The 20,687-nt window shown below is 41.4% G+C and overlaps 1 protein-coding gene across 2 annotated transcripts in view; it reads right to left on the reverse strand.

Moving 5' to 3' along the window:
• Positions 1–20,687, reverse strand: part of SYNPO2 (synaptopodin 2) — a 91,440-nt gene that overhangs the window by 29,654 nt on the left and 41,099 nt on the right. For both annotated transcript variants that reach the window (XM_063335308.1, XM_063335309.1), the window contains exon 2: positions 121–272. In XM_063335308.1, the coding sequence (XP_063191378.1) occupies positions 121–272 (152 nt within the window). The remainder of the gene's footprint in view (positions 1–120; positions 273–20,687) is intronic.

Below are 20,687 nucleotides of genomic sequence, written 5' to 3' on the forward strand. Positions count from 1 at the left end.
AGTAAGAGGACTATCAGAAGCTCACAGTGTACGTCTGCAAAATGAATGCATACAAAACCAGCATTTTCCACGTGGTTTACTGATCAGAATTGCGCCAAAGCATTTTGAGCATTCCTGTACCTCTTGACGAGCATCTGCAGGACGTCAGTCAGGCTTTCCATCAGAACGATAACTTCAGCATAGGTTAAGTCTCCACAAGGCTTGCCATTGATAGACACCACCTCATCTCCCTCACACAGTCCAGCCTTAGCTGCTTTGCTCTTGCTGCGAACCTACAAGGAGCCAAAAACAAATTCCAAATTGCACAATTAGCGTTCATTTGAGAACAGCAGCAGCCATGTCTTCAACTTACTTTTGTCTGTGCAAAAGAAAAAGGATCAGTATTACTAATCGTAAATCTCTAGTAACACAAAGTAATAACTTGTCCCAGTTGAGGTTAATGCTGTTCTGGCCAGTATTAACAAATACAAAAACTTCTGCTTCACCGAGCTTGTGAGCTAGATGTCAAACAGGCTGGAATTTGTTTTTAAAAACAAGGGAGACGTAGAAGTTTGGGACAACAATCAACTGATCAGAGTTTAGTAGAAATGCAAAAAATCTTATTAGTTTCTCCCCAAATGAAAGACTATTAGAGCTGAAATCTATGCCAAGATTTTAAAAGAAGAGTGTATATAACTTCAGGTTCCTCTCGGCAGAAGGTCGATACCTACATGCTGTTAGAGCTGTAGGTCTACAGACTGCTGGTATATTGGACACTTTTCCTTTCAGGCCGAGCTGTTGGTTTAGTTGCCAAACTATAAACATCTGAATCACTGGAGATCCTAGATCCATGTTTAGCATCCAAGTGCCCTGATTTATTAAATTTAAGACACGCCTGGTACAGTTTAACCTTCCCCGTTAAGTACTCATTCAAGAATCTTCTGCAGCTTGGTTTTTGGTGTTTCGGTTCTTTTTCCACTGGCAGCATGTTATAACTTATCATAGTCTTTGTATAACAAAACCTAGACAGCTTTAACACCACTCAAGGTATGCCATACAGTGGACTGCTATTTTTAAAGTACATATTTGGCAAACAGTGTGTTATATTAACCAGGATGCTTGCAGGAGTCTATTTTAGAATGACACATACTCATAAAAGGGCTGTCCTTGGGTTCTTTGCTCTCAGTCTTCTACCTGTTGCTGTGGGTGCTTTGGCCTTATAAGATATGCAGTTGGTGGTTGCTATGTTATCCTTATTAGTTCTTGTAGCATTTCCTTGAAAATTTTTAAAGAAGTAGTATAGTTCTACCACACTCGCAGCAGCAGAGTCAGTCCCCACTGACTCTCGGGAAGTTACTCCTGATGTACACCGGATTTGAGGGTGCAGCTGTCCCACAGAGCCACGGAATCACCCGTGATATGCTATCAGGCCACTGGTTTGGTACCTAAGACACATTTCTGGAGGCAATCTCGAAAAGTTTCTTGGAGTCAGGATGATTCATGGAGTAAAGAGTGAGACTGCACGTTTTTCTGTGGCAGGGCCATATATCTTTGTTGTTTCAATGTATACATACCCCTATGTCATATTATGGCTTTTAGGGCAGTGAAGAAACAGAAGCCTGGTGCATACAGAAGCCAGTTTCTACCTTGCAGAGTTAACATTTACAAATATGGAGTGGTATGCTGCTCTGTTTATCTCCCCTTAGGCAAGGGCATAAACATCCTTGTACTTTGGGAAGAAATGACAGTTTAAACAGTGTTTAAGAATGTTTCGCTTCATATATGCGCTAGGATTTGGGTTGAGGTTTTGTTATTGTATTTTTAAATAGGAGGGTATGCTATTAAAATTTTACAAGACATCTTAGGCCTGAATGTAAATATTTAATGTGGATGCTAGGAAGAGATCAGAGTGACTCTTTTTTCAAAAAAAAACATAAACAGCAATTATAGCAACATGTGAACTCGGAAATAGCATAACGTGATACCTTGATTGTGAGAAGAAAACTTGTTTTTCTTTCTTTCTTAAGTGAGAATTTTGAGTCAGTTCTGTCATAGATTACCATTACAGCTGTCTCAGGAGAGCAACTGTTACCCATTCCATAATTTCAGTGATTTCTGTCAAAAAGCAAAAGTCCATTTTGCTGCCTTGTGAACTGTCGAAAGATCACAACTGTGAGATATTTGGACCTTCGTACAAAAACTCAGCCCCAGAAATTACTGTAAGTCGCTATAGCTCACCCTCCGGTAGAATTTCAGTTCATACAGCACATCAGAGCAAATTTCCTCTCAGTATTATATATCCAGGTTTATCCACGTGAATCAAACCTTTAGCATGATTTTGCTATTGCAGGATCACACTGCACATGCTGTACGTATTAATGGTTCTCCTGACTGTATGCCAGCCTTTTTCCCAGCCTCCCCCAGAGGAACCTGTGCCTCCCAAATTTGAACAATGTCTATATAAAATCACCTCAGTATTATCCTTCTTTTTGTGTGTCTTTCTGTTGGGGGAATAAAAGGGAGGAGAGAGCACGGACCAAAAATGAGCAAGGGCAGGTTGTCAAGTAAATTATAGCAGGTTGCTGCTAGGGTAGAAGTAGACCATCATAATTTGTGTTATTTTAGCCGCAGGATATCATCGGGTCACTCAGCAGTATGTAGACTGCCTTGCCAGGCAAGCTGTAATTGTTTCTGGGTTTGTTTATTTGTCCTCACTGGAAACACAGAAAAATGAACAAATCCTTTACTCATGTAAACCAAAACTTTTCAGATTTCTGGGAAAAAAAATCAAGAAGATTTGTGGAAAGCAGGATTTTCCTCGTAAAATATGTGTTTAGTGGACAGTTTTCTCTCAAAGGAAGTTCTGGCTGAAAGCCTTTGACAAGCCCACTGGGAAACAAAAGCTGCCTTTGTTAGCAGAAATACAACTTGGTCACACAAGGGACAGTAAGAAACCTTTATCCAGTTCTTGGGAACTTATGGGCAAGGCATATTTGGTTGTAAAGCAGAAGAGATTCTTCAGAAACTAGCGATTGCTCTTGCCGTATAGCGCAGCCCAGGCCTCCTTGGTGACTCGTTTCTCCTATCTGCTTTGGCCTGGAGCATTCTTTAGAAAGAAAAAAGTGTTTTTTCCCGTAAAATTTGTGAATGGGATCTCATCACTAGAAAAACATGTTTGTAAAGATTTCCTTAGTTTTTCAATGCTTGCAATACCTGTGTAACGCCGCGAAGCTGCGACTGTACTGTTTGTGCTGAACCTGTCAAGACATCTGTCAAGACACCCCCTGCTCCTGGGGCATATTGAAGCGTTTTAGCCCATTTTGCCCTGGTGCTGCCTGTGTCGCTGCCTGTTTTCTGATCCCCCTCAGTCAGGACTCTTCCTTTTTATTCTCCAAGTTGTATATCATGCACTCAATTAGAATGCTTCAGTTTTCTTTCAGCCACAAAATTTCCAATGAAATGGCAATGGAAATATTTACTCTGAATTCCAAAAGTTTTAAGGAAATCATTGTACAAGGTGTACTGGCATTGCAGCAGTACTGACTAGTCAATGCAGTGCATGCTCTGCCCATAAGGAGTTTTAGATTTCTCAGTTCTTAACAGTATTAAAGTGTTGTATATAAATAGTTTTACATAAAGACTTCAGGTTATTCTGAGCCATTTGTTATAATAGTCTCTAATTTCAGTTGTTTAGATCGCTGTTGCTAGAGGGTGTGAAGAACAGTGCTGCATTACTTGGACAATTTACCTGAAGTATGTAATTTCTTTTTGTTCCCAGATTGCTCCTGTGCGCAGAATTTCCCACTGTCAGGAGTGCCCCTTGCTGCTTAAAATGTCAAGTGCTGAGCAATTCCTCGTCTCTACGGAGATGTTAATCTTAGGGGAAACTTCCTTGGTGAAGAACTTAGCCTGGATGCTGGCTGTTATCTGAGCACCACGGAGAAGTCGGGAGCCCTGTAAGCAGTGGAGCATGAGCCCGCACAAGCAGCAGCAGCAGCGCTGCTCCCTGGGACAGAAGGCTGGAGGAGCTGGTGAAGGGCTCCTCACCCCCTTACCTGGCACCTACTCACAAGCAGCTGCTGCAGCCAGGGGCTGGGGGCCGTCCCGAGGCTCTCCAGGAGGGTCTGCGAAGACTTGGGCTGGAAGCTGCGAGTGAGTAAGGTCTGGGTTCTGTGATGCACAAGTTGTGAGATCACATCCCAAAGGCACAGGCATGTGGGGGGAAAAGTGTGGGATAGTAACTCACTGTGGGTCGGTGGTAGCTGTGGGATGCTGCTGGGGCTGGGGTAGTCATGGGTGCCTGCAGCACATGGCAATTTCAGTAGCTTCTTAACCATTGGAAGATGGAATAAATTGAGGGATACACAGTGGCTGTGCTCGTACCCGTGTGGGGCAAAGGAGGGGTTTTGTAGAGAAAGCTAATGCTGGGTGCCCAGCCTTCGTGCTGTGTATGCTGTAGTGGTTTTACTTTAGACTTGCTCTGGTCTCGTTCTGTCAGCTGTGGACTCCTTGCCAGGTAGCAAGTATTAGATCTGCTTCTTGGATTTAATCTGAAAGCAGTTTAGTTTGTACAACATATGGTAAATCAGGATAATAGGGAAACTTGCTTCAAAAATGTAATCCCGATGAAGCTAAAAAGCTGAAGTAGATGCACCTGTTACTTGTTGTGGCTGCAAGTGGATGCACAGACAGCAACTGGGGCTCAGCTTACCACCTCATGATCTTGGTTGTGTGTCTGAGCCCTATAATAAGCAGATCAGAGAGTTGAGGTATGTTGAACCTGATAACAAGGTCAATGAGTTGGAATTTAAAGCCAGGCAAATGGACTTGAGGACGCTCTGCAGTCCTGGTCCTCCAATTGTGCAACTAAGAAATTGTTAGGATGTTTCATAGTCTTGCTTTACCAGTGACTTTTTGGAAGGATGATGTATATCTTATTCTGGTGTGCTGCCAGGAGTACACGCCTGTATCTGGGACATGCGTCTCAGTGAAGTACTTCAGATGTAGCCTGGCTGAGCAACCAGTCTGAGAAAATGAGAACCTGAGCATAAGCACAATCCATTTAGCCTAAACCTCTATGTATTAAACTAAGACTTCTGATGCTTTAAAATACACATATATTTGCACAGCAATATTCTCAATTCAAAGCAAGCTTTCCAAACCATGAGGTATTCTCCGAACTATTTACTGATCCTTTTTCAGTTTGCCAGCAGCTTTTAGGCAACAAAACAGAAAATATTGCCACTGGATGTAGTGGAAATGCACTTTCCTGCTATTTAAGGTCCCTTGCTTATACAGAGAGAGTTGTTTCTTTCATTGAGGGGCCACCTCTGGAAGAGGCTACTGAGTTGAATATCCTACTTGATTCCTGACGACTCCTCTGAAGTGTTGTATGGCCCTCAAGGCCTGAAGCTGGTCTCAGTGAACCTTGTTTACACATGTAAGCCCTCAGTGTTAGTCTTGAGTCTTTGATGGCTGGCCTTGTGTTTTGTTATGATGAAACATGTTGCCCAAAATAACATGGCTTACCAGGCAAACGGGACTTCTGCAGACCGGTTGTCTGCCTTCGTTATTGTTTACTACTTTAGTTATGTCAGCTGCAAACTTTACCAGCAGTGACTTTGTGTTTTCATTCAGACTGATGATTAAACATCAATAACAAAGGGTGAAGGGTGCTTAACAAGGATATGTCCTTTGACTACTGTTATGTCCCTGTAGAATAATGATTTACAGTTTAAGGTTACTTTCTCAGACCCGACAACCAGCCAGCTTTTAAAGCAGTATTTTTTACTGCAATAGCAAACTGTGCCCTTAGATAATCTTGCGGTGACCTGTTTTCTCTTTAGGTAAAAATAATAAGTCTAGGCCTTCCAATTATACAGAAATTGTGTAATACATTTTTATTCTAGAAGCAGCGTCTATTTACCTGCCACTTTACATGACTCTTCTGCATGTAACATTAAGATTTTAGTATCTCTCTTCAGCGATTGTCCACCAGGTAACTGAGTAACCATTAGCGGTTTTTTAGTATCAGGAGGTTTCTAAAGGCTTTTTTTTTTTTTCCTCTCCCCAGGTTATAGCATGTGATCCTTACACCAGCTTGAGGCGTGAATATGCAACTAGATGGTAAGCACCGGTAAAACCTCTCACGTGGTGTCAGTACACTGCTTCACGCTTGTGAGCCCAAGTATGAGTTTGTCTACTTGTGTTGAGAACTGCTTCTGGATACAGAAGTATCTTGTGAATGGAGTGAGTGTTTTAAGGGGGTTTTAGTCTTTCAGAAATAGTGATTCTTTTATTGTTGTAAAAAATACAGGTCTGAGCATAGAACAGGATGTCTGGTTTCTAAGAGACAACTGTTCAATTGTACTGTCAGAGAGATGAAAAGGGGAAAGAAGCAGAGATAATAGGTAACAGTATGTGAGAAAGGGGGAGTGGGGCTAGGAGTGTGGAGACACTGCCTCTTCTTTCTTGTTTCATAATAGCATTAAAGCAACGAGTGTTTGATGTACTCTTTTCATAAGTAATATTTTCCCTAAAAGAAACAACTTAACAGTTCTAATATGTGACACCCTGAATACAGATCTGATGTTTCTGAATCTAAAACGTTTGGGATGCAGTCAGACATTTTCACTTTAACAGAAGGTAAAATTAAAGTTAAAAATCAAAGTTAAATGGATTATATACCAGAAATAACAAGGAAGTCAACTGATGAATATGACTTAGTCTTGGCTGCAAAAGAGGTGGTGATTCAAAGTGATTCAAAACACAGTGGCAGTGATGAAATGATCCAAAATCTAAGCAATTAAACAAAGTTGTGTTCTGCTTGCTGACAAAGTGGCAAATAGTACTACATGTGGAAGTACACAAAGTGTATGTGGAACTCAGCTTTGTCACTTTGCTAAGTACAACGTAGTGTTGCCACAATTAAAGGCCTGCCTTTGTTGCTGCACTAAATTTAGATAGCTAATACGTTTCTTTTAAATATGTTTAAGGCCAGTATAAGTAAGCTAACGTGATCAATAGTTAGTTTAATTATGTCAGCCATTAGCTCATACTTTTCCAGAAGTTACTTTTCTCATTAATTGATTAGCTAGGTGTTAGTCATAAAGTTCGGGATCAGGCATCAGTGTTTCCTGTAGGCGGCATTAAAAGAAAACCAAACAAAAAAAGGCACTTCATCTTTTCTATTATAAACCCTACAGCAAAGGCAGTGGCCAGTAAATGTATTTAAATATATTTAAAAGTTACCTGTCACTCTAGTAAAATTAACAATGTGCAGTGCTTTATTATGGGCAGGAAGCAGAAGCATTGAGTGGCACAATTGTATAATACAAGAGTATTAGTGGTTTTAGTTGTATGAAATTAGGCAATTCAAAATTAAGTTACAAATGAACTGAATTCAGGCACAGTTTGTAAACTGGGACTCTAGGGCTTTTTTTACAATGTTTATGCACGCAGGAGTCCTTCAGACAAAAAAAGCAACCTTCAGTTAGGAAGCTTTTTGGGTTTTAGATATAAACGTCTGTACAGTAAGTTAAACCTACCTCATAATGTGTTTGGGTTTTTTAGGGATGTCTGTAGATACTTTAAGTAACTCAGAGACTTCAGGCTGATAAACGCTGGTATTGCTAAGTCAGAATCCCGGGTCTCAGCTCACAATTTAGTGCAAACCAGCATTTGCCAGTGCTTCTCAGTCCAGAGCACCAGCCCTTCCACCAAAGATGTTCTGAATCTTCCCAGGCAGGTGGTGGGACATGTGCGAGGTAATGGTAATCCATGGTCATGTAATCAAGAGAGGTGACACAGTGACAATCTCACATGCCTTCTTTTTGGTTGTGTTTTTTTTAAACTCAGGTTTACAATATTCTCATTGTTTACAAGGGTTAGGGTGCACAATAAGAACACCCAAATGTATTTCCATCTTAACGCTTTCTTCCGCATCCCCAGGCTTTGCCATCACAAGTTATAGTATGGGCTGTATAAACACAAGTCTTAAGAAAAAAGTGACCTGTTTCTTCTTTGCATATAGATATTAATACCCATCCAAAAATTCAGATATGAATTCTCTGTTCTCTGACTATGTAGCCATCTATTAAAAAATATAATCAGTGACACAAGCCTTTTTTGACCTTTCCAATCCATAAGGATCTAGTCTTTGCCTTCCATCTCTAAACCTGACGCTATTTAAAATTATACTTGTAGTTTTAAATGTCTGTGTTTTGTCAGCTCTGTCTGTAAAGAAACTGTCAGTTTCCAGCTTTAAATCAACACCTCTGGAAACAAAGATATGGCCTGTCAATCAGCCTGTAGATCCTGTTTCGTACAAGGAATCAAGGCCTTTGCTGGAATAACTCTATTTAAGATGCTTTGACCTGCATCATGGTTTGGAAGCTAAGTCATGACTGCAACTTGTAGGCTGTATGCTTAAAATAGTAGGGGAATCCGAAGAAAAAAGGCCAAAAAAACTAAACTCCAAACCTACTAAACCCATAATAAAGTTAGACCACTTATTTTACTGGTTGATAAATCTAGGCTTGAAGTTAGCATATTCTTGTGGATTATTTATGTCTATATACACATGCCATTCAGGTCTTGAGCTCACTCTGGGTTTTCAAGCGCATGGAATTAGTAGCCATACAACAGTTTATCATGCCTGGAATCTGTCTGTACAAGAGATAGCTTTCTGTTACATGGTTAACATGCAGCTCCTATGCTAACTCCAGAATTGGTGTCTTCAGCAAGAAAGCAAAAGTCTTCACAGCTATTACCTTGCCAGCTCTTCCACATACTTTGAGAAAAGTTTCCAACACTTCAGCTAAATTTGTCTAAAATTCATCTCTTTAATACTGTGTTTGTGAGGGTCATTGGTGACACACAGATATTGGAGATCATGACATACTTCAGACAAACAGCTGGGAAAAACCTAAGGTCAGAAAGTGTTTAATTTTCCTGGTCCACATATCAGGGTAACAAAACGGGACAAGCTGCAGCTGGTTGTCAGACCTGAGGAAAACTAAATGACCTTTGCATTCTCAGTTTCCTCTTTGAATATGTATATAAAGAGTAAGTAGTTGCCAGTAGATAGAAAGGTAGCAATGTGCAGACAGGAAAGAGCAATCAGATCTTCAGAAAAGGAATCTGAGCCATTCACAGATTTAACTGAGTAATGGTAGCATAACGTAGGAGTTCCTTGAACCATTTAATTAGGAAATGTTCCTGCCTAGAACTCCAGTCTGGGCTTTGTGTCCACATAAATTCATTGGAAATACCAGGTTCAGGACTAAACTGAAGACCCAGCATTTTTGGCAGGCCAGAGCTCAAGCTTAGGCATTAAATTTTAAGGAAGCTCAAAATCCATGACAGCTGTATATATTTTACTCTTATAAATTCTAGTCTGTTTTCATTAGCCATGCCTAAATTTGAGTATGAATCTGCTTCATTATGTGGTTCAAGCTATTTGCATCTGTGCTGCCTGGAGGTGAGTTAGCATCAAGCTGACACAAGTTCCCATCCTCTCGATACTGAATGTCTCCACCAGAAAAGCTAGTTTCCTTCAGACTCAGTCACATTAAAAGCCACAATATAAAACCTTCAGACAGGGCAGGTTCATCAGAGCGTGAGATCCAGCCCCTCCGTAGCTCCTCTGAATGCATAGGCATTCAGTAAGGAGCCTTGCCCCTAAAGCCTGTTAGATGCTAAAGCTGGAGTGCTGTGACTTTCGCTGGTATAAATATAGATAATATAATTAAAGTATAGTTTTCTGTGTTTTACCCTTAAAGTCTTTATGTCCCATTCTTTGGGGAATGTGTGTCAAATTTGCTCAGTAGGATTAGTGAGACCATCCGAATGACTGTTAATTAGGTGGGTTAAACAAGTATGCTTCTAAGCTATCTGCTGAATGCTTTTCATGAGAGGAAGCTTTGAATAATGAAGTATCTTTGGCTTGCAAAGTAAGAACAGAAATATTTCCTGTCGCCTCTTTGAGGTGACTTCTTCCCAGTAGCAGGATAATGGTATTGGGAATTTGGCAGTTCAGCACACACTTTTCTGCTTCTGGTCTTCAGGGAAGGCTCCTAGACACATCCACTGTTGTAGAGATGGGTTTCATGTCTGCCTGTAAAGCTAATTATATTTCCAAATGGGTTGCACACTACATGTGAAATCACACTTCTTGAGCGCACTGGTTCAGTTTGGTAACTCTTGTCTCCTCCTTCCCATAATGTTCTTTTCATAGTATATTCAACAAATGCAGTTTGGTACCACTTCTTGTACATACAGTTGTGGGAGGGTTAAAGAACATGTTTGACCATTTATATATTGACGGAGCTCTTGTGCCATTTGGAACCGGAGAGCAGACTGAGCTCAGTGAAAAGAAAAGCCTGCTCAAATTCCCAAAAGCTTTGCCTAATGGACTGGTGTATCATCTTGCTCGTGGTTGCCTTTCTCTGGCAGAAATCCAAAGTTAGCAGCTGAAGAAGGGATGAGATAATGACCTCTGAAATATTGATCTGGTATGCTGCAACGCAGCAGATTTCCCAATAGCAAGCTTGGGTACAGCACTTAAAGTTTGTTATTCATTTTGCCCAACACATCTAGCATATAGCCTGGCTACGGATTATTCTTTTTGGGGTGTACTACTGCACACTTGTAGTTGATGTGCCGAAACTAAAACGTTGTGCTGATTTTCTTTTTCACTAGTGCTGCTGGTGAATCGGTGAACATGTGACAAGGAGAGGAATGATGCCGTTGCCTCCCAATAGTGTGGCTATGCATTGACAGCTCTATTTCCATTCCCCTTTTCTCCTTGCCCTGCTTGAATAGTGACCGGCTATGTGCTTCCTGGCTTATTTTTAAATCCTAAGCAACTCTGATCTCTCTGTGAACCTTGTAGCTGCGTTTTCATTTCTTCTTTCCCACCACCCCCTGTGGTAATTACCTGAGGTAATTGAATTGCCAATGCTTCTTTGGGATTGAGAAAACAATTCATCTTTACTGAGTGCTTTAGTATATAGATAGCATCAAAAGTCTTTTAGCTACAGTATAGCTTATAGCCTGAAGAAAAGAATTTCCGTGATGATAAGCTTAAGGGAGAATAATATAGCCTAATACAGAGAAGAAATACAAATGTCTAGAGTAGCTGCTACCGAACAGTTCAAGGCAACGTTGGAAGTACTACAGTAGACAGTCCTTGTGGTAATCACATCCACTGCCTAATCTTGGGCTGAACTCTTGTCACTGATACAGCAGTGGAACTGCTGTATGCTTGCACAGCGTCTTCCCAGGAGAAAAACTGGCACATTTCTTACACCAAAACTGCAGTCAAAGGACAGGTAAATGAAAGGTGAAAAGCAAAAACTGCCATCTGAAAGTACTTATGTTCTGATGGTGCTAAGATAATAATAGGGTATGTGTACTCTGTTACAAAGAGAACAGCATTTCTAGCCTAGACTTGCGGCTGATGGTAGAAAGCAGCAAAGGTATGTGAGAAGTAACTAAAAATTTAAGCACTTTCAGACCTGCAATTCAATTTCTTGTGGAAAAAAAACCCAACAAAACGAAACAACCCCCTGGATTCTTTCTCTCCCCATAAATGAGAAGGAAGGGGGAAAAAGTGGCCATATGCTTCCTCTTTGTTTAACTGTGAGATACATGAGCCATGGTATATTTTAGTCCGTTCTGTTGAGTTTGTATCACATCATGCAGCGCTGTAAAGCAAAGATGTATGGGCTAGGTGCAGAACTCGAAAGTGGGATAACTGTATGAGGAAGATACTGAGCAGATATGCCTGAACCATGCCAGGAACTGCCATCCTCTAGGAAGAGGAGTTGCAGGTCTTTGGAGGCAAATGGAGGCAAAAAGAGAGGAGGCACACAAACAGAGGGGGGGTGCTGGAGTCAGGAGACTGTCTTTAGCTCTAAAATACATTCATATGGCTTTAACTGTAAACAAGAACAAACTGAGTACGTACTGTTAAGTGGTTTAGGAATGAGCTGTTCTCAATTTCTCAGGCAAAATCTGTGTTGCTATGGCAAGTCCTTAGAAAAAGCATGTTACATCAACATGATTACAGGTTTCCCTGACAGAGTTGGGAGAGAACTCGAATACACAATCTTCCATAATCATTAATTGCGTATTCCTGATTCTCTGAGTCACCATACTGACTCTTCCATTAATAGAGTCAGAGCTGATATCAGAACATATAATTCGTCGTGTTTATCCTTTTAAAATATTGATACAACACTTGATTTTTCTAGGCCTCTGACACAGAGCGCCATGTTCTGGCCTAATTAAAATCAACATTAGCTATCCAGAGGCCTGTTGAGACTTCTTTCCAAACTTCCAGATGTAACTTAAAGAGCGAAATCTCTTACTGCTTTTGCGGCATGCTCATGTGTGAAATGTGCTGATGTGGACGCAGTTACAGGTGACAGTGTGGAACTGAGGTTCCAGACTCAGACCAGCATTAGAAGAACAGCCCAAACTTGGGCATTTCTGTTGTGGTGACTAAGGATCAGGTGGCAAATAAGCACCATTCTGGGAGAGGGTTATGCTGGCAGAGCCCTGGGGCCTCGTGTGGGGTTAGTAAGCATGCTTGCTGTTTGCTGCGAGAGCAGCGTTCACGCTGAGCAAGCTTGCATTCAGCTATCATTAAATGGCTTCCAAACTGAATAGGTGCTTCCTTGCTTTGCCTGGACTGCCCTGGGCTTCTGTGAAGTTTGGAGTTGTCCTGAGGTTTGTCTCAGGAGGACTGAGGCGGGCTTATGAGTTTCAGCTGCAGCTAGTTTCCCCTACCTCTGATCTGTAAAATAAACTACATAATCTAGGATTAACTACCTTCTGAGAAGAGGTTTATGAATGAGATTTGAGGCAGATTTGCAAGTCCCAGCTATGACTGATTACAGAGCACGCAGAGCCATTAGGCTGAGTCTGGTAATTCGCAGTTTTCTGCTAGGACAGCTTTTGGCTGCCCTTTAGCACAGGCCTGAGCAATAGTAGAGGGTACATCGTCCCAGGAACATCACTGGGAGCTTCAGACCACTTTTGGCACCTTCCTTGCTGTGGGCCAAAGGTGGCAAGGAAGAAAAGAGAGTCTATTTGAATAAGAGAAAAGACTCTATTACCAGCTGCAAAGTTACCCAGCGCTGCAATAAGAGCAGTGCTGAGATGTGAAAATCTTTTGGTTTCGGTGGGAGAATGGTGAGTTTGGAGCGAAAGAGTTTTCTGGAGGTCTCTGTACTTTTCCTCAGTTTAGCCCAAAGCATGTTAGTGGAATCTGGTGGTTTGTGCTGTTACCTGCCTTTCAGACTAAGCAATGTTTGCAGGGGGACACAGAGGGTGTGTGGGGTTTTTGGGGTGGTGGTGGGGATGACTGGCTTCTTAATTAGTGAGATACAGGCCATAAATCCATCCTACTAGCAGGCAAATGAGCCACTCAGCTGCTAGTGTGCACTTTGTCAAACCCACTCATTCCTAGCTTCATATCCTGTATCAATTACTCTGTCCTGTGTGGCTCCCCGGTCTCATTTTCACTCCACTGGTCATCTGCCCAAATTCTCTTGAAGTGGGGGGACAGGGAACAGGCAGGGAGGGACGGAGGGTTCTCGTTACAGATCTGGATATGAGATGACACATTTAATCCTTAGAGCAAAACTACTCCAGTGACAGTTAAAATGAAATCGTTATTCAGTCTCCTCAGTCCGTTCCCAGAAATGGTATTGTTTATGACAATCCCTTAACGTTATGTCATGAGTTTGCAAATATACAAGCATGGCATATGATCATCCTCCCAAAAGGAATAGCGAAGGCAGCAAGAAGAAGCAAATGCCGTCTTGCAGGTTTCTGTTTCAGCGAGGGCTGTAGCTATCACTGTCAATGATGTCAAGGTTATACTGAAATGTGTGCCCAGGGATGTATTTCTTGCTACTTGCCTCACTGCCGAGGCAGCGGTTCAGTCAACACCAGAAGGATCATGAAGAGGTAACTAGAAGCTTTGCCTCACTTCCAATAGAGAAAGCGGTGGCACTGTGTTTATTATGAGAGCTTTCTGTGCGTACAATGCTCAGCACGGTTGGGCCAGATCTCAAATTACGGGGTAAGGGGGCGTTTGGGACTGCATTAGCACAAACGAATCGGATCGTTCAAAGAAGCCAACTAACACGAGCATCTGGTAAATGCGGCACCTAGATAATATACATCAAACAGTTATTGTATTGTGAACAAATAAAGCGGCCAATGCTGAATCGTCAAAGGAAAGCACAAAGCTCCAAGTCATTGGAGAAGTATGGATCAAAGAGTGGCCCAGGCTCAGCTGAGCGTTCAATACAGGAGCTAAGTTCCAGCTCCCGTTACTTGCAGTCATCTTTAGCTGGACTGCCCATCTAAATAAAACTTACAGTTATGGTAATAGTCCTCTGTGAAAGATGGATTTCACATTAAACTCCACCATGTTGTTCTCTCTTGAGCTATTTTTATTTCTTTCACTTCTCAAAATAATTCAGCTAGACTGAAGCTTCTCTACTTCCCTGGAAAGTTCTCTACTGGCCAAATTTCAGAACTGCCTATTTCACTGTCACCCAAATTTCACTCTTCCCTGACATTTCTCTACTTGCCCAATTCCTCATATCTTAGTTTATGGACAAATTTATATTGGCTAATGGCTTTAGCTATGACAGAGTTTCAGACAAATTTCCCAGGAGTCGCTATTTAAACAAACAAACAAACAAAAAGTATGCAAACTCAGTTATCAGTCTTCTAATTTACTTCGCATCCCTTACACTTAGCGTGTGATGTTTTGAAACAACTTTTTAAAACTGAGGGCAATACCAGCCCAGCCCACCTTGGAGCTTGGAAAGGAAAGCTCTGCCGAACTGGGTGAATGTTTGGTGAATGCCAGTACAATGGTTCATGTAGAGGCCTTCCAGTGTCACCTGGCTGCTGTCCTGGATGGCTCCTTTTTTGTGACTCATGAGGGAATTTGGCTGTTCAGAAGCCTCACCTCTCCCTGGTGGCTCAACTAGGGGTGGCCAGGAAAGCAGAAATAATGGCTGAGAGGGTGAATGCCCGCCAAGGATCTGCATGCTTCCCAGGGGAGGTCAGTGCTCTGCTTCTGGTTTGCTCTACCAACACAGGAGACAAGGTTTCTCTGCTTGTGCTGGAGGCCCTAGTGAGGGGGGAAACGGTGGCTGGAGACTCTCACGAGATGTTTCTGAAGCCTCCAAGGAAACGAGGAGGCAAAAATATTACCTCTGTGGACTTTGCCACTTGCCTGATAACAACACTGAGCAACTTATTTAGACCTGTGCTTTTAACTAAACAATTAATAATCTGCCATGAAGATTTCCCTATCTGGGTCGCAGTTTTTTAGGCTTAGAATATATTCAGAATTTACCTTAATTTAATTTGATCAAGCTTTAAGATAGTCATAGTTGAATTGATGCAAACATCACATAAAGTTCTTCCTTCTTTTTCAGTGGTTTAATCTGAAATGGCTTTAACTCAAAATAATTATAAAAGAAATAGGAATAAGCATGTCTATTGCAAAGACTTACTTTGTTGCCCCCTTAATCCTTTCTTGCGTAGGCAGTCTTTGAACCCATTTATCAATTTGTGCATGTTTCATAAAATTGACATGGGGATTTAGTATTCAGGAGCTGCCTTTCAGCTCTTAAATAAAATACTGTGTAAGGCACTGTATCAGAATTCCACTGTGGGGCCAACCAGAGTAAAAATGAAGTATCTTGCAGGCAGAGCATGAGACTTGCCCTGGAACTGAAGGCTGAAAAATCCTCTCTCAAGGTAGGCTAGAATCATATAGCCATCTCCTCATTCAGATTTTAAGATCAGGACTCACTTGTATTTGTTAATTTGGAAATAACAGCACTTTTTCAGTTTCATGTTAAATATGCTGCCAGGGGAATATTACAGTGATCGAAGCATAACTTTTTTGGCATGGCAAATGGATAGTTGTAGTCAGAACATGGAGGAAATACTGCTTTTCTCAGAGTGTAGCTGTGGAAGCTGAGTCAGATTTCTGGCTCCCACGTCAATAGTCCGTCTGCGGCTGTTGCCCTTGCACAGTCGTGTCTGAGCAAGTCTGATACAGAGGTGCTGAGCTCTGTTTAATACTCCTGGGCTCAGCGCTCTGAAGAATTGGACCGCCTATTCTTACAGTCTCCAATTCAGGCGTGCTGGCAGAGCTGGCTTTTTCTGTCCCTGACTTAATAAGAGTAAGTTGCCAGCATCTTCAAAAGCCGGACCGGGAGGATTTGTGTTCCCCCTGCCCCTTTCCTTTCTGTGTGTTCCCAAGAGGAGTGTCTGCCTGAGAATTGGAAAAACTGCCACACAGATGCGCGAGATTTCTGTTTGCTTGTTTTCATCTGTCCTTCTGTCCTCGGTGCAAGTGTTGGGCTTAACTCAGGGTATCTTGCCCAGTCAGGCCGTCTGGGAGAGGCCAGCCGTTGTGTATGAGGGCGGGGGGGGGGGGAAAGAAAGGGTGTTATTTTTGCAGAGCTGTAAATCCAGCACCTTTTGCCAGTGCTGCATTCTTTTTTTATTGCTTGTTTCTAAGAAACTATTGCTGCAACAGCACTGGCTGCAAACAAAATCTCATTTACTCAAAAGTTCATGACAGGACAGGTTGCGCATTTTGCACATTTGTGGGACACTTGTAAAGGAAATCCAGAGCGCGCTTTCCAAAAGCTTCAGCTTGAAATGCAACAGTTTCCATGCTGCCCGGAGCTTCAATGTCAAAGAGATTTCTATTTTTAGAGAGAGATTCTACTCAAAGAGCTATATAAGGCTGTGCTGGGAGACCATTACATTTTTATAATATATGAGAATGCTTGTTACTTGGTGGGAGAGAAAAATTCTGTGTAAAACTGGAAAACACAAAGATACTCTGGCTTGCATGTCTTCTAGGGGGTGAGGAAGTGAGAGGAGAACTGAAGACGCGGTATTTGGTTTTTAGTATTCCAATTTCTCTCACATTCTTGAAACAATTGCTTTAGCCATTAAAAATCTCAGGGAAGGCTCTTTATCACGAATGATGATCAAGAGGGAAGAGTTAGTTCCAAGCACAGTTTGGTGCCAAAAGACAACTTAGTACGCTAACAGATGACGACACTGGGAAAAACCAACAAATTACTGTCGTGTCCTTCATGGGAAACTAGGTAAAACTTGATGTTACAGGTTCAGTCTTTCCAACTACAGTGTTATTGGTTATCCAGAGTAAAAAGTGCACCTCAACTGATGGGGTGCTGTAGAAAAACAATCAGATAGAGTGGTCAGGTGGGGTAAGAATGGTATTCACAGTTAATGGCAGAAGAATGGAGCAGTGTCTGAAATGCCGGCTTGGTCGGGAACCATCTTCTGAAGCCTATTTTTTCCTCATATAGAATGATCCAGCAAACACGTAACTCTGTTACCCTTGATGCCTATTTTTGTATTAATAGATAGGAAAAAGGTCTGAACAGATTTGGTTAAGCCTGTATTCTCAATTAACTTTCTCAGTGTCATTTCTACTGCAGTTTTAAGAGGAACTGTTTGGCTTCCAGGGAATAATTTGTCTATGAAGCACAGGAGACTTTCTGGTCTGGTCGAACTTTCAGAGGCAGCCCAGGTAACATTGGTTTTAGCAGCTGTTGCCAATGTTAGCACAGCAGTTGGGGCCAATATGGTTTTGCTTGAAAATTGAGGACTAGATGAGGTAACAGAGCTAAATTAAGGACTCTGGGTCCGTTTCTGCTGTAGTCTGACACAGCTCCTGCGATGAATTTTAAATTGGAGGCAGAACTGAACTGATGCTGGTCTAAATTTGCCTTGGGTTTCTACTTCTGTTTTTATATTGTCTAGCTATCTGTGACGTAGCCTGTTTGGCTTCAGGTGAATAAAATTATGAAGAGCTAAACTATCTGAATTAGGGGTGAAAAACCACAGCAACTGGAAGTGATGTCTGCATTCCAGTAACATAAGGAAAGACAGCAGTCTTGTGTCATGCAGAAAATAAGACAGGGCAGACTAGTCGGTGGCAAAGCAAAAGCATCGGCAGCAATTGCTGAATAGTTTGAACTAGGGAAATTCCTTCATCCAGCCAATGCCCTGAAACAGGAATAGCAGGAGAAATAACACTCTCTATTTTGACATTTATTATTCAGAAGAAATATGATTATTGACATTGAAATGTGCATTTGGAATGCTGTGGAATACAGTGACATGCCAGTCCTGGCTTATTATTAAAAGTACGAGAAGCAGTTCAAGTATTTAGGGGAACTGCCCGCTCTAGCCAAACTATCGTGCACACTGGTACCCTTGCAGATTTATTGGTGAAATCAGCTTTATGTACTAACTATATTGCTTTTAAATATAGGGCAGGAACAGAACAGTTGTGGCATTCTGGCATTTTGTTAAGTTGTTAGTACAGGGGATAAATTCGAAAGAGCTGGGTTAGCTGAAGAGGGGGAGGTGAACTGTCCCAGTTCTCCGTGCCTTGCAACAAAGCAACAGTGCCCCGTAGCGGCAAATGGGCACAAATTTGAAGGCTGGTTTTAGTGCAAACGTGCCAGAACTGCGTTCTGTTCCTTTGGCATTAGAACATCTAGCAGCCGGATGCGAGCTATAAAAATTTGAAGATAATTGCAGGAATTGTAAGGGATTAATCATGATAAACTTAAGGAACTTGGTCGTAACTCTACCATATGGTTCTGCTCAAGGCCTTTCGCAATGTCATATTCATCCCTGGAGTAACGCCACAGAAGCCAGCTCCTCATCCTTCCTGGTCTGTGTTGAAGCACCTAACTCTGCTCTGAGTCGAAATTTTCTCCTCCCTCTCTCCTATGAAGTGCCTCTATATACCTGCCCTTGCCTCACTGAGAAAGCACCCGAGAAATCTTCCCATGGCAGTCCCTCTTCCTTCCTAAATGTCATCAGTACTGCTGGCTTACTCTGCAGCAAAGATATGTTCCTAATTTGATCCACTTTGCAGCTGTCTCAGACAGGAATCCCAGGCTGCCTCTCCCCAGTTCCTGAACAGTTTCCTTCTGGGATTAAACAAATCTCTCCACTGTTTCCCAACCAAGTAACTGGTTGAGATTTTAGAGGTTAATTCTGACTTCTGGTGGCCATGCATTCAGATGGTAGTGGACTTTATCCTTGTCATTTTTATTAATAAACCTAGCGATTTTTTGATACCGAAAAGACAGTTGTTAAAATGTTGTACATCTGATCAGTCAGTTGTCTTAATGTATTCTCAATTAACTTTCTCAGTGTGATTTCCACTGGAAGTTTCATGCTCTGCTTGTAAGATACTGTTCTACACTTGCGTTTATTTTCATTCCGTTAGCCGTCACACAGAGGGAGGTTAGAACTGGTAATTGCGAAATAAATAAAAACCTCCATTTGATCAACACTAACTTTTAAATAGTGACATAAATCTATCATATACAGTATTTCCCTTTGTAAAATGTACATACAAACGCATTAATATACAGATTCCTAGACCAAAGCAATAATAAAGGACTATAAGCTCCAAGGTTAACTTTTGGACCAGAGAAAGGGAAATCTTAACTGAGGTAGGCTCTTTTTGTGTTTGTTTACAGCAAGGTATACAAACTTGAATCCCTTGAACTTTTTCCCCTCCATCGGCTGGGTATGTTGAAGAAGAGTCGATAGAGCTGAAAACCGAGCAGACGTGACTTCAGACCTGAAATTTTAGTCATCATCGATTGATCATCTAAAATGGTGAGTGCAACGATACATATTTGATCATTCAAATTGGTTTATCTTTCTATTCTATTTACAAACTCTTATTTTATATTAACTTCAAAATTTGATGGAATGCCATTAGAAACTGACTCTGCAATTTTTTTCGTTAACTTTATTCTAATGTCTACCTCTCACACACCTCTAGGTAAGCACGCTTCTGTTTTCAGTGCCTAGTATTCTCCAGTCATGCCAAACAATAACATATGCTCCAAATTAAAAGGAAAAAAGTCTCTAAAAGGTATAGGGAGGGAGGTGGAAAGCCCAAGCTGTCCTTTAAGACTCTCTAAAAAAAGCAGCATCTTCTTACCGAAATGCTGCTGTAGGAGATAAATAAGATTAAGCAACACCATTATGCTGTAAACAAACACCATCAGTCTGTAAGTCGTGATTGTACAATGATTTCATCAGGCCTCCTCTAAATAGCTGAAGGTTAACTCAGCAGTACAAAATGCAGAATGTTCCAGAAAACAGCTGTGTTGTGTGTGTGTGTTTGTGTAAGCCTGAACTTACTTAAGGATAAAGATTTATTTGAAAAGTCACTAACTTCCAAAATATTTATAAACATATTACTTATCTTGAAGTCCTTTTGTGTAGCTGTTTTAGAAACATATTTGCCATAGTACTTGTTCTGAGAGTCCAGTACGAGAAGTAAAACAAACTGGGTGAAAGAAATGAGGCTGAGGGAAAATGCTAAATAATTATTTTTCCGTTAGGGTACTTCTAAGTTTGGAAAAAGCATCTGTATAGGCAATGCTTGTAATTCTTTTATTATTTATTCAATATTATGAAATTCAAGATACTAGAATGGTGGGAACAATGTAATGAGCATTTTAAAAAAAACACAAAAACAAACCCAAAACCAACCCAACAAGGGCGGTGGTCAATGCACAGTCCCCAGTAGGAGTTGTGTATATCCTGTTGTCTAGAAAGATGAAGCTCAAAACTTT

The sequence above is a fragment of the Chroicocephalus ridibundus genome, chromosome 5 (genome assembly GCF_963924245.1).
Source record: "Chroicocephalus ridibundus chromosome 5, bChrRid1.1, whole genome shotgun sequence".
NCBI classification, from domain to species: domain Eukaryota; kingdom Metazoa; phylum Chordata; class Aves; order Charadriiformes; family Laridae; genus Chroicocephalus; species Chroicocephalus ridibundus.